At 43.8% G+C, this 14,267-nt stretch overlaps 2 protein-coding genes across 2 annotated transcripts in view; one reads left to right on the plus strand and one right to left on the minus strand.

Moving 5' to 3' along the window:
* The first annotated feature begins 2,819 nt into the window (after window positions 1–2,819).
* On the plus strand, window positions 2,820–3,293 carry GGACT (gamma-glutamylamine cyclotransferase). Its single transcript, XM_009876431.1, has one exon. The coding sequence runs from the start codon at window positions 2,820–2,822 to the stop codon at window positions 3,291–3,293; it is 474 nt and encodes a 157-aa protein (XP_009874733.1).
* A 2,976-nt stretch (window positions 3,294–6,269) lies between these two features.
* The window catches only part of PCCA (propionyl CoA carboxylase, alpha polypeptide), a gene marked incomplete at its 5' end in the record, with an annotated part of 16,217 nt that continues 8,219 nt past the window's right edge, over window positions 6,270–14,267 (minus strand). Inside the window, 2 exons of the mRNA XM_009876432.1 lie at window positions 6,270–6,611; window positions 9,822–9,899. Coding sequence (XP_009874734.1) covers window positions 6,543–6,611; window positions 9,822–9,899 — 147 coding nt within the window. The remainder of the gene's footprint in view (window positions 6,612–9,821; window positions 9,900–14,267) is intronic.

A 14,267-nucleotide genomic window follows, 5' to 3' on the forward strand; every position in this document is an offset into this window, starting at 1 on the left:
CAACACATCCTTCATTTCCTTCAATTTCGGGAGAGCTAACACTTCCCTGCAAACTTTTTGGAAGCTTATCTCCAGCTGTACAGTAGGGACAGAGCTTTTGTTTAATGGAAATGAGGCGTATCTTTTTCTTACAGATGCACCACTCACTGTTGAGCTTTTTATGTGTGTTTTAGGTTTCCCTTTTTATTTTTTAACTTATTAACTCTGACAAGTAACCTCTTGATTGTGAACAATTTGATTCACAATTCATTTTTCTGATTCAAAGTGAACACGAGTGCCCTAATCCCCTAATGGGAATTAATTGCATGTTTCAGTGCTTAACTCTGATCCTTTCTCAATCCCCACTGGGACAAGTTTCTTCCTGAAGGATCTGTGTTTGTTATTCAAAACACAATCTGAAAGGTAATGATTTTTCTTAGAAAAGGGAGTCAGACTGACTGAATATTAATGCTCTTTTTATTGTGAGGGAATGAGCTGCATCCAAAAAAACTACCCGTTTATGTCATAAAGGATAAATTATGTAGAAGTATATCTGATAAAATAGAGGTGGGGAAAAATCAGTGCGGTCTTTTTTCCTTAAGTGAAAACAGTTTGCCATTAAATAAAGGCATGCACCATTTTTGTTTGGAAAACTGTATTCTGTTACAGAGAAAAACCGTTTACTTCACCAAGAGGAAAAATGCTTTGAACTGAGTATTTTAAATGACACGGCTCTTGGCCAGCAACTTACCCTTTTGGATAATTGAGCTGATCTAACAGTTTACTAAAATAAGAGTAAATAGCAGAAAATAGATTAAGTTTCTACTTACAGTCTCGTTTTAAAGACATTATTTTTTTTCCCCAAAAATACATTAAATACATTATTCAATGACCCTCTTTCCAAAAGGAGCAGGATGTGCTGCTCTGATGCTGGGGGTCCAGCCCGAGGCAGAAACATGGGAGACCATCAAATGGTGCAAGAACTGTTTCTGCCCTACAGAAACAATAGGGGGATAAACAGGCCACAGCGTGAAAAAATAACTTGGGAGCTATGAAGGTACTTTCTTTCATCTCACACACCTTTCAGTGAAGCCAGCCTTTTATCCTATTTAAACCAAGTAGTTTATGCACACAGATAAACGTTGAACAATATCATTCAGGGTCCAGTTTCAAGAGAGGGCTAGTGTGTGTGCAGATTGGCTACTTCAGGTGTCTTAGCACTTTGGGGTACCTGGGGAAGAGAGGAGGAGCATGGCATTACCTGGCCTTCCTGCCAGCAGCCCCACCTTCCACTTTTCTTAGGGCCACCTACCTCCCATAAATAAACAGAAACAGCATTTGTACAGTTCCCTCTAACAGGAAGGGTGAAGGTGCTAATGAAGGCTGCAATCATGGGCCTCAGTGGCTCCAAAAATGAGGTTTGTCACCTAAAGTTTATCAGCAGCGCAGAGGAAAGCCATCATCATTCCCTTCCTCTGAAGGAGCAGGACAGACGTGTCCTTCCAGACAGCACCCACTCGCTTGAGATGTGGTTGCTGCTGGCCACTCCACTTCTCTCCCCGCAGTTGCAGCTTGCTCTTCAGCCCTTCTCGGTCAGTCAGCAAGCAGGACCTCGGTGCTGGGGTTACTGAAAAATCCTTTAGTGTGTCCCTGAAGTGACTCAATGCCAGGTTGGTTAAACTTGCGCCGCTGCCGTGCTGGCCTGGCCTCATTGTGCTTGTAAGGGCTGGCATGAAAGCCTTTTCATCCCTCTCTGTGACAGACGGGTCCTCTGTTTGTCTCGGTGATGTCCCAGTTTGTACATAGTTAGCTTGCTGCAGCTACAAGCATCGTGCTGCTTGTTTTTCTTTTCCCTTTTTTTTATTAAGACTGATTATCTTGGAAAAAAAGAAAAAAAAAACCCACACCGCCAAATGCATGCAGCTGCAGCACAATGGGACCAGAAGTTCGAACGCCTTAATTTGCTTTCTGATTAATTAATGCCCCTGTGCTTTAGTTTACTGTGAAACAGGAAGACACTCAACTTTCAAACTGCATCAGGCTCTTCTGTCACTGAATAAAAAGGTTGTTTCTCAAATACTGAGTACAGCCACGGTGAAAGGAGAGCCTGTGCAGAAGTGCGAGGGCAGCAAGTGTGTCTCCTGGACCCACTGGACCCCACCTGGAGGTGGTGAGACTGGGTGTCCCAGGTGGTGTGTGACCAGGTCCACCAGTTCTGGCTTTTAAAAAACCACCCCCCACTACCCCAGCACGGGAAAACAAACTAAATGTGGCTTCACTCCTGGAAGTTGTAATATCTGTGCTTGACCTGGGCTACTTAAACCGTAAGTGCAGTAGAGCAGCATAGGTGTCTGCATAGCTGACTTGAACTATGATTTTTTTTCTTTTTTTTACTTCACTCACATAAAAAATGTGCTAAGTGGAACATGTTCCTATCACAGGGATAGCTTCCTGCGTCGCTTTTGGGGTGTTCTTGAGTGTGACACCACACTTAACTGCAGCACGTAATGGTGAGAAGGAAAAAAGAAAGAGGTTTGGAGCTTTTTCTGAGGCTGAGGGACACATTGGCTTATGCTGGGCATTTGTTAGAGAAACCATGGTCTGTAATTTGATTACAGTAAAGACCTGCAAGGGTGACTTTCCCCTGGTATCTGGTTTTCACTGTTACAGTTTTTGAATGAGAAGTTTGAAGAGATACTGGAGCTTAGTATGATTTTTAAAACGAGGTGTAGGACTACGAGACCACTTTTGCATGTGCGTGAAGAGTCTTCCCGTGGGCACAGTGGCCAAAGCAGCCAAAGTGTGTAATGTCTTGTCTTTCAGCTGCTTTTGCAGGTACGATGGCTCGTGTCTTCGTCTATGGCACGCTGAAGAAAGGCCAGCCCAACTACAAGCACATGATCAACACGGCCAAAGGGCTCGCGAAATTTCAAGGAAGGGGCCGCACGGCTGAGAAGTACCCGCTGGTGATTGCCGGGAAATACAACATCCCTTACATGCTGAACATCCCGGGGACGGGACACCACGTTGCCGGAGAGATTTACTCGGTCGACGACCAGATGCTGCAGTTCCTGGATGAGTTTGAATGCTGCCCAGACATGTACCAGCGCACCCTGATGAGGATCGAGGTGGTGGAGTGGGAAGGGAAGGGGGCTGCGGGCGAGGTGCGGGCAGCCGCCGCCGGCGTCGTGGAGTGCTTCGTCTACAGCACGGCGACGTACCCGCCCGAGTGGGTCAGCCTCCCCTACCATGACAGTTACGACTCCTCGGGGAAGCACGGCCTCGCCTACGTCCTACGCGAAAGCCGGGATTAGAAGCGGGAGAGAGAGGGAACACAGCCTGGCTGAAGGCATAGTACTAAGCACATGTCGATTGGTAACCTTTCCGGGAAAGCTGTAATAATTTTGTATTAAAACACACAGGATCTCTTGTAACCTTCCCAACCTGGGAGCCTTGGCGTTAGCGTTGGAGTCTTGTAGGCCCAGAGGTGGGGACTCCTCCTCCGTTAGTCAGTGTCCTCCCCGCTAACCTGCCCTGAGTAAGGGGGTTTGCATGAGGTGTAAAATCTGTGCACATCAGTTTTGAGGTCTAATTATTTTCTCAACTACCCCTCCCTTTGCCTTAGTGCCTAATGAGGTCAGTGAAAGGCAGAGAAAAGACTAATTTTTTTGACTTTTTTTGCCTGTATTGACATTTTTTCTTGTGTAGGTCTCCAAGATGGGTGGAATCATGATGATACTATTGCACTAATAGCTGAAACTGATTTTTTTAAAAAATTATGTCTGCAAACAAAATAAAGCTGTAATGGTGTTTAATAGGTTACTGAATAGAAACAGGGAGAGGTGACCACATAGATACTATGTGCTTCAAGACAAATATAAAATGGCTGGAAAAAGAGAGAAAATTTAAAGACTATTCTTACTCTGTATTGAAGTGTTTTTCTGAACTGGAAAGGAGTATTTTAAAAAACATTTAGTTTCATAAGGTACTGTGAAGCAACATTAAAAGAGTATATGAGAATTACATTTAAAATCATATCTTAAATTCAGCATTCTAAGCACTTTAGGTACTACTTCAGGTTACTGAGTGACTGTAGGACTGGGGGGGCATGGGGTGGGGTGCGTGGTGATGATGGGGACGAGGAAAAGCGAAGCTGATTTCAGCTGCCCACCATGCTACAGTGGACGCAGCTGTTGTGAGCACTTACTATCAAGGTGACTTTTCTGCGAAGCACTTTAATACAGAACTCGTAACCATATGCAAACTGGATTTCCTGTTGGGGGAATGATTTTTACATACATTATAAAAAATATCCAAAGGACATGTATTGTTATTATTGCAACATTTAAAACAGGGAGGGGGAGGATGGAAAAGAAGATGACCCAACCAACTCTATTGGTTTCTGTACAATCTGGGAAAATCATGGCTTTCTCTTCTTGTTATTATAACCTTGTGCCTTATATTTTCCTTCATGTTTGGTACATATAGATTGTACAGTGTACAAAGCTGCCGAAAGGAGCAGGGAATGTATGCCATGCAGTGAGCCAAAGTATGATTAAATGTACTAAGGATACCATTAGGAACAATATTGTACTTTTGCTTCACTGCCAGTAGCCCTGTGATGGCTGGAGGAGATCCGGGGTAGGGATTCTGCCCAGGGAACCAGGGTAAGGAATCAGCCTAAACTTTATCAACATAGCAGGCACTGCTGCATCTCATTTAGAAAAACAGAGGGAAAGCTTATGTTGCTGCACTAAGCAAATGACGTACTTTTAAAGCAGAATACTTGTGTTTCTTTACAATACTTTTTTTGTTGTTTAGAGCAACCTGCAGAAGCTGAACTGGGCTCCTTTTGGAAGGGGCAAGAGGGTGTTAAGGAGATGTCTAGGAAGATCTGTAGGGTGTCAGGCTCAATTTCTCCAACTGCAAAAGCACTTATTTTCTTTTTACTCATCTTGATAGGTTTTGTAAACTAACTAACAAAGCGGATCCCTGTAACTCCATTATTCCCCCTTGGCTGTGTGGTGTAGTTGGCAGCATCGCTCAATAACATGAAAAAATACCTCCTTGGTCAGTTTTAAGCAGACTCGTGAACTTTTCTGGTCAAACACGAGTCACCAGCCCTGTCACAGACTGTTTTCATCCTTCATCTTCTGGTAGAGGGCCCAGAGGGGTTTTTCTGGGATGCTGCATGACTCGACACATCCTAGGAAAGAAAATGAGAGCAGGCCCCCTCCTCTCTGGGGCAGTGGTGAAGGCACAGCAGGAACAGTGACTTAGAGGTATGTAAAACAAAACAGCTGTAGGAGGTGAGACGAAAGGCAGGAGTAGCCCGGGGTCCTGGCCCAGCAGTGGGCAGCAGCGGAGGCTTTAGGCAGGAGCACAGGGACAGAGATGATGCTTCATGTGCAGGAAAGCAGAGGGATTCCTGTGTGGAGTGAGCTGCAGCTGCTGACTTAGCGAGCTAGGCCAATTAATGGAAGGAAGAGCCTCTGTTAACCCCACACTAACATTCTGAACTTCTGGTGCCTACACCACTGTGGGGCATGGAGTTCCTGAATGCAGAGGAAAAAAAAAAAATAGACATCTTCTTACCTGTTCTAACCAAGTCACCTCTCACTTCAAGGTTTTTAAATCTTCCTCCTCTCCAGGCCTTCTGTGGTTTCACACACTGGATGCACAACTCTTCCAGCAGGATACAGTCCTAATTATTCACACAGTCTTTATGGTAAGAGCCTCTGTACAACAGAAAACCAGACACTTGGTCTCCCTTTCCTGTAAGAGTTCAGGAGAGGGCTTGGCCTAAGGGACAGTGAGTGCCTCCAGCAAGACCTTGGGGTGGCTAAAGGAATTCAAGGACAGTGCCAGCTCCTTCTGTAAAGAATTCCTTCCAGTAATTAATAAAAAGGTGGCGGGATAATGACTATGGAGTCTGAATAAAAGAAGAAAATTCCCTTACAGCTGTAAATGAAAACACATGGGGAAAGTCTGCATCAGCAAAACATCTAACTTGTTATTTAAATTGGTCTATAGAAAGGCTTCAAAATATTGCCACACATCTGATCAGAATCAAAGCCATCAGCAGCACTTGTTCAGCGCTTACATAGAGCATAGGAAAAGCGCTGGGTTAATCACTGAGTGATTCTTTTTTGACTCTTACCAGCCATTCTGTACAATTTGGCTGGACCCTCAAACTAGTGATATTACCACAGAGAAGATTAATCGGATTCAGGCTTTTGTTGTGTTTTCTTTTTTTTTTTAAAAAAAAAAAGGGACACTTTTCCTGTTTTAAAGCAGAAAAGGTATTTTATTAATTTTATTTGATCCTGAAAAATCAAAGAATTACAAAGGTTATGTACAAGTATTTCTGGAAGTAAAAATCTGGGATCTGTTGCCAAGGTTTAACATCTGTGTTTGCTGTCTTAACCACTGATACAATAAATACAACTGTGTAAAATCTTGCACATAGGACTGTCCATTTTCTGTGTTGAATTGCCTTAATCTTACTTTACGGATTAAAATAATAAAGGCTTAGTTAATTCAACAGTGTGGAGGGAAACCTTTCATTCCAGTTCCACCAGCAGATCTCCTTCTCCAACGGTATCACCAGCTTTGCAGTGCACAGCTTTCACCTACGGTACAGAAACAGAAATTATAGAATCATAGAATGGCCTAAGTTGGAAGGGACCTTAGAGATCATCTAATCCAACCTCCCTGTCATGGGCAGGGAGGTTATTTCAAACCTTCCTCAGTGGTGTGGTTGCCATTGCTTATCTAGAGGGTCACATCTGTACACACAGGGTAAATGGCCACTAAGCCACGTGATGACCACCATGGGGATCACAGATGCCTGTACGCTGGCGAGGCCTGGAGAGGTTGGCAGCTCAACCTCCCGTGTTCAGAGTCCAGCTGAGTTTTGAGTGTCTCTGAGAATGGAGATTCCACCACCTTGCCAGTGCTTGACCAAACCATGCTCAGCTCTCTCCAGGTATTTAGGCACTCACCTCTAGCTCATTATCTTAACAGTTTAGGTGCTTGAAGACCTGAACATCAGGTCTTTTTTTTTTTTAAAAAAAGCACCTTTCTTCCACCTCTTTGCACTGCTTCTCATTTACTACTAAATTTTAAATCTTTTACAAGACAGACTGACTGTTCAACACTCACCCTTGGACATGAATGAAATATTCCAGTATTTCTTGCATTACAGATTTTAAGTATAATTAAATTTTGGGACTGCAGCCACGAAGTGGGTTTCCCTCAATCCCCAGACAGTTGGGACAGATTGATTCAAATCTGAACTGGGATCCTTTAGCATCACAGAACCTGGCAAAGAACTACTGCTATCAGATAAATGCAACTACATCTGTAGATGAATTATATACTCATGTGCCAATTCCTGAATTTTCAAACACAAACATCTTACACTAGTCCCTCATTTCCTCTATAAAAAGGCTGTAATGTGTTTGCAGTCCCTTTCAGCATATGGAGCCCCAACAGGTATTTGAATCCATGTATTAAGTGTACTTGCAATATTAATTCAGAGCTCATGCCCAAATCCTTGGTCAAAACCTTGTTCAGACTTAGTTTAGCCATCCAAGCATTTCCTTCGGCTCCTAAAGGAAACCTGCAGCTGTACACAAAATATCAGACTACTATGGCTGCACCATTGCCCACACCTGAGTTTGATGGTCTAAAGCCACATGAGCTTGTAAGCAGGTCTCTGCAGCACAGGCACATTCCTGGCATCACACGAGAAACTAAGCTGAACATCGTACACAGGCAAAGGCACCGTGAGACTGTACAAAAAAGGACGTTGTTTCTAAATCGATAGCCTGCCCCGTCCCCAAGTCACAATCTTTTCAGAGATGAAAGCACTATGAAAAATAATCTTTCTTTCCTTTTTCTGCAAAGCCAAGGTTCAGCAAACCCTGTAGCTGACCAGTGTTTCAAACTCCCCAGCGATTTCTGACTCGCAGCGGGGCCGGCTCCCTACCCCAACCCACGCGCAGCTGTCCCGTAGGAGACAGGCGGCACGCCAGCTCCTCTCCATCTTTCCCTCGTTTTTAAACCACCTGCAGCTGGAGTAAACTCAAAAGTAGATTAAAAAAAAACCACAAGCCACTTTTCTCACAATTACAAACAGGAAAATGGAGTTTGATGCAGAAAAGGAATTCAGCTGGGAATGAAGATGGAGATCGTCTTCCAGCTGAAGATAAACGAACTGAGTTTCAAAAACATGGTTTCAAAGCATCAAAACGTGGACTAACAGCCAGTGCCAAGCATCCCATTCCTGTGCAGGCGCCGAGTTATTTTAGCACTCAGAGCCATGACTTTGCACTGCAGAAGAGGATGAATTCTGTTTAGCGCCTTCATTTCTACACAGCCCAAAACTCCTTTGATTTTTCAAATTCTTAAAATTCTAAGTAACTAAGTGATTTGCTTATTATTAAAAGGGAAACGTCAAGGGGACATTGCAAGGTGTATGTCAGGCCCACTGAATGGCCTGTGCACCATTCACATCCCACTACGAGGGATTAATCAGCCAAATGTGGATTTTACATGGCATCTGTACCAAATGAGTGGGAGACATTTATTATTGGGGGAAGTACAAGCAGGATTTTAGGGAACAGGCCCAAGGGTTCCAGCACACCTTGGTGGGGAGGGTTAATGTAAAAAATAAAAGAGGTGGAAGAGGGGAATGGCATTTTAATTGCAAATACTCACAAGTTAATATCAGTAGGTGAAGAGAGCAGCAATAAGGGATTAAACGAAAGAAGCAAGGATGAAAAAATAAATCTTAGGAAATACTAATCAAGAAAGAAAATAAATCATAGAGGAATTAACGCATGAAAGAAAATAATAAAGTGGCAATGTCAGAGCAACTAGAGAACGTACGTTCTCTCTCTCTCTGCAATTTTTTTCCCTGTCGAGACCCGATTTTGCACTAGACACCCTGGAAGAGGCAAGCCCTGGGTCCCAGCCTTGGTGGCGGTGTTAGTGCTGTGCCAAATAAGCCGTTCTTGTAAACACACAAACAGTCCTTGGCACAGAGACCCATCCTGAGGTCCCAGCAAACCTTGCCAGCGGCAAAACCTCCCTCCTGCCCCGAGGAGCCAGGTGCCTTGCTGCCTCCCTCCGGGCTAAGGGGTTTCTTTTGCTGGTTTTAACAGCAAAACAGCAGTGCTTCGGGGAGAGCAGAGGGGTTTGTCCCCCAGCAGAGAAGGGCTAGGACAGGCTGGGAAATCTGCGATAGAAGAGAATACATAACCCAGATCCAGACTCTGCTCCCCCTTCGAGAAGGAGGGCCCAGGGGCCCGTGTCCAGGCGATGGTTTCAAGGCATTTTGCAGATCTAGGCTTCACATTTAACAGTCGCAATATAAAAAAGTGCTTTCCCCATCTTCCAGCAAAAGCATTTTCTATGCCTTGCTCTGAGTGGGGGTTTTTAACATCAAATTGTTTGCCATTAATTAATTAATTGGCAAAGAGATCTTTCTTCTTCGGTTGCTCTCTGGACAGATGGAATTTGGAGAAACAGTCTGCAATACCTTTCAATTCAACTTGGCATTGTAACATCATAGAAAACAAATCATTTAGAAGAAAGAGAGTTATATGAATTTCTGAAGCCAGTAAAACTATTTCCTGCTGTGCTATCTAAGGCTCGGAACTACTTAACAGCATTCACAGCAGATGCAAATGTTAAAAATTAAAGACACCTCACTTCGAAAGACTTACAACAATCAGACTTAATTCCTTAACAACCAGAATCCTCCTTTTTTCCTTTTTAAAATTCTATCTTATTTGACAGTTGCATATGGTTTTAAGTGACCCAAGGTAGCTTACCTTGCCTGTTTTAGCAGCAATCATACTGTTCTGCATTTTCATTGCTTCAATTACGCAAATCTCTTGACCTTCTGAAACCTGGTAAAATTAAAGCAGTACAAAATGAGGATAGGGGATTTGTAATGCTCTAAGTGTGTATGATTCTTCTAAAAAATAAAGAGATTATTTCATTAAATGCTAAAAAGACTTGCATGGCACAAGTCAAATCAGCCAGCTACGCAGTCACAACACAAACCACAATCACAAATCCCCATTGCCTTTGATATATCAGCAGCAACACACAGGGAAAAAAGAAACACCTACCTGAAACTATTACCCCAAACTAACCTGAAAGGTCTCTCCACGCCCAGCTATTCAGCTCTAACTTCTACAGTTTGCATTTCACATCTATCACAGTTCAACATTAGATCCAGAGCAAAGTTTAATCTGTGCAGTTTTGGCCAGGGAGCCTTTGCTTTGCTTCCCTGGCGCAGATCTTGCAGATACTAATCCTGATTCAGAAGGCAAAAGTTTCTTGGCATGCATCCAGGGGAGCACAGGCTGGAAGCCCAACAGGCGAATGCTGAGCAGAAAGTCACAGCTCTGCACATTACAGCACCTGACGGCATCCGGAGCACGCCTGCAAGGAGCCACCAGCCCTCATCCACAGGAGAGGCATCAAGGAACTACCACTTCTTGTCCATGGGAGAGGCATCAAGGAACCACCACCCCTTGTCCACCGGAGGGGCATCGTGGAGGCAAACTCATCATTTTCACCATAGCTCACAGCTCTTAAAGGGAAACATTCAAGTTTCCTCTTTCTGCTGGTTTGCACTCTGCTAACAGGCACGTGCGAGCTCAAGGTCACCAGTAACCCACTGGGCTGCTCTGCTGGGATCCCTGTGCCCCCCAGTCAGACGCTCCCTCCGACACCTTGGAGCACGCGGTGCAGAGGGAACAGCCGCTCGAGGCTTTACAGTGGTTGTGGGTGCTGCTGATACATGAGAGGAAAAACATGGGACTTGGAATTTCTCCCTCGTGTAACCCGGTGATCAGCCAGTCACCCCAAGAAGATGATTTATTCTGGAGAGGGAAGGGCGCTGGGCCCTTACGTGCCAGTATTTAGGACTTGCACAGGTACAACCCCTCTGGGATGCCCGGCTCCGAGTACCCACTGCAAGTTAGGCTCTCTTGCAGATGCAGTCTGTGCCATTTGCTCAATTATCCAAGCAAATTTGGGATGCTTTCCCTGTGATGTCAAAATTTCATTAAAGAGGGTAATTTGAGACCTGCAGAGATTTGGTTTATGTGTTGTTACATGTGCCAGTGCCCTCAAAATGTGTCTGTTTATATAAATACACATATACACACATATTTCTCTAAGTATACGTGAAATGAATAAACACGTATTTAAGGGCAAGTGCGTACCACTTTGGAGGAATATACTGCCTAAAAGACGGGTGTGAAGTCAGAGATCAAACATACATTGCATGAAGTACATTCTGAAAATTTAAATATAGAAGTTTTTTCCTAAAGCGTGCACTAGCAGTGACTGAAAAACACTGATGTCCGCCTAGGGATTCTGAGCAAGACAGAAGAAAAGACGTTACGTTAAAAGGTGCTTACACACACCCGCTTCCTCCAGCAGACTGCCAACTCCAACAGGACGGGCTTTTTGAGGTAAATACGGAAAGCGTTTGCTATGGGAACACGGTGTACTAACCGGATACACAGAATAACCAACACCCAACACTTCGCCTGCAGAAACTTCATCCCAAGCTTCAGGCAAGCATTTAAGTCATTAGCAGTGTCAAATCTGGTGAATAGTATCAAAGACTTGTTCTTTGTCCCCAGTTATTTCCCCTCTGCTCCTTTTCTCCGTCTTTTGTCTCCTTCCTTCCACACCTGCTGCTCCGCCTGTAGCCTTGTCCCAGCAGCTCTTTCTTTCCTTTCTTGCTCCTTTTCCCCTCTTCTCCCTATCTCACTGCTCAGCTTTTCTTCCATCTCCTCTGAACTTTCCAGACGTTTCTGAAGTTAAGAGAAAGCTATGAAGATCTGCTTCTGTTTGTTTTGTTGCATTTATTTTTTTTTTAAAAACTCAAGAATGTTTCTTGGAGGTGTTAGGTTTTTAACAGCATATTTCAGAAATAAATTTGCCACCCTCCAATTAACTCAGCTATCAGAGCACCAAGAACATGGGCCTCTCTAAAGGTTGCTGAAGACTGAGATGTTAAGGAGTGCAGATCTTAATTGAGTGGCCTAATTTCAAGGGCACAAGGAACTTCTCTTGAGTCCCAGTGCGATTCAGCTGTAACACGGCTTCATCAGGTGGGCGGTGTGCAAATGAACCTGTTTGCAATTATCTAAACCAGAGTTCTGGAAATACAGCTACTGGAAAAACACAGAATTATTTCTGCAGCTCTTAAATACAGCGTTAAAATACCAAGAAGTACTAGCTGTAGGATGGAAATGTCCATGGATCTGAATTTTTCCTCTGTTTCCTCACTTTCTCAAATATAAAGTTTTTGTGGTTTATGAAATAACCTGCTGGGTTGATGACAAAGGAAGTGGTGTCTGGGAAGCAAACAGCTCCCCGACCCACAAAATATAGAGACAAACTATCCCGTTAACATCTAAGGTTACTAATTTGGAAGGAAGGAGGCACTTTCAGCAGCTACCACGTGTGAAAATGCTGCTGTGTCAGTACTCCTGATGATGTGCAATTTGTTGAAAATTACCTTGGTGAAAGTGTCGCTTAAGCACAGAAGTTTAATTACTGTTCTTATGTTAAACCTTTACGGCTCCACTTATTGTGTTGCAAAGCAGCAAATCCTAAAATTAGGCACTTGTATCTCTCTTTTCTCTTTTTCAGTCTTTTGGGGCATTGTCCAATTTCTTTCATTCCGTAATTGCACATATCCTTTTGCCTGCTATTTAGCCTGCAAATGTAAACTGCAGCAATGTGAACAAGTTCTTGCTTTCTAACTTATTTTGTTTCCCATCACTCACAATTAATCATCAGATGGAGATGTCTGAAACTCCATTTTTAATGGTGTTTTAATGGCCATTTTTAATGTTGCATTTTCATGGTAAAATTTCTTTCTTTCAGAGCATGGTAAACCAATGTGAGGCACCATCTTTACATTTCAGTTTAGAGAGGTCTCAGCAATGACCCAAATCTGTCAAAACAGGCAAATAAAATCAAACAAAAAATCTGACTGATTGGAACCAAGTAAAATAAAAGGGCTCCTTTACTTAAAGGAAATTAAACTTGGGTATCTTTCTGACAGAGTTACGCTGCAGATAAAATTATCTTTACATTGCTTGGAAAATCAAAATAAATGAGCAATTAACCATTAGACCTGCGGTCTGTATTTTAGTGGTTTATTTCCGCATGGCGCGGTTCAAAGTATCTGCTCAGTTTTGTTCCCCATAGAGTGAAAAGGAAAAAAGGGGAGGGGAAAAAAAAAAGAAAAAGCAAGCAAGCAAGAAAGCAGAAAAGAAATCACTGCAGGGGAGGGTACTTGACATCTTGATGTTACTAACAATTCTGACGTGGATTGGGGAACAGTCAGTAGGGCTGTCTGAATAACCGGGGGACCGCACGGTGCCGGCGATCTCCTCTGACCGAGAGGTTACCCACAGGACAGGGAACTGTCTCCAGTCATTTCCCGGCCAAGCACGGGGTGGAAGCGGCCGAATGTGAGAAGCAGCAGCAGCCCCGCGCCGCCGTCTCCACCGCACCTACAGGAGGACCGCGGAGACTAATTGCGCTTTACGGACGGGTCGCTTTGAAACTCAGCGACACAAAAAGACAGCGCACACCCGAGGGCATCGCTACGGCGGGATCTTTGAGAATATGGTAGCCTTTCCTCGGACTTTTGTGCGTCATCTGATAAAGACTTAATGATTGTGACAGGACGTCTTCAATGTTAGGCTTACAAAGTGGTCACAAGCCCCGCAAGTCTTTCTGATAAACCCAATCGGCGCTGATGTATTTCCCCGCTCCCTGTCTAATTGGTGTAAAGTTTGTAGATCTGAACCCCGTATCTTTTATCCAGCTTGCTGCGTCCTCTCCTTTGACATGAGGTCAGGGTTCACATTCGCATCCGATTATCGAAGTGGCACTCATTAACCGGCAGCCTGCCTTGCACCAAAAGGAGTTCGCTGGAAGGGGAACTCAGCCCATTTACTCAGCAGATTTTAGCATTTTAAGGAGGCCTGAATGTCACACAGTGTTGCTACGTTTTGAGGAGTTTCAGACATCTCCAGCTGATGATTAATTGTGAGTGATGGGAAATAAAATCCAGTAAAGCCAGCTGCTTGCCATGGTCGGCAAAATTACTATAATGGATATAGGCTGCCAATTTTCCAGTTTTACTGGCAAGTCTTCCAAGTGTAATTAAGGGAAGTTATAAATGATATGGAAATCTATCAAGTCCCATTTATTTTCAGAGGAATCTTTCC

The sequence above is a fragment of the Apaloderma vittatum genome, unplaced genomic scaffold (genome assembly GCF_000703405.1).
Source record: "Apaloderma vittatum isolate BGI_N311 unplaced genomic scaffold, ASM70340v1 scaffold21889, whole genome shotgun sequence".
NCBI lineage: Eukaryota > Metazoa > Chordata > Aves > Trogoniformes > Trogonidae > Apaloderma > Apaloderma vittatum.

Excerpts from the sequence above, each read along its gene's own strand:
- GGACT (XM_009876431.1), top strand. The coding sequence starts at position 2,820 with ATGGCTCGTGTCTTCGTCTATGGCACGCTGAAGAAAGGCCAGCCCAAC.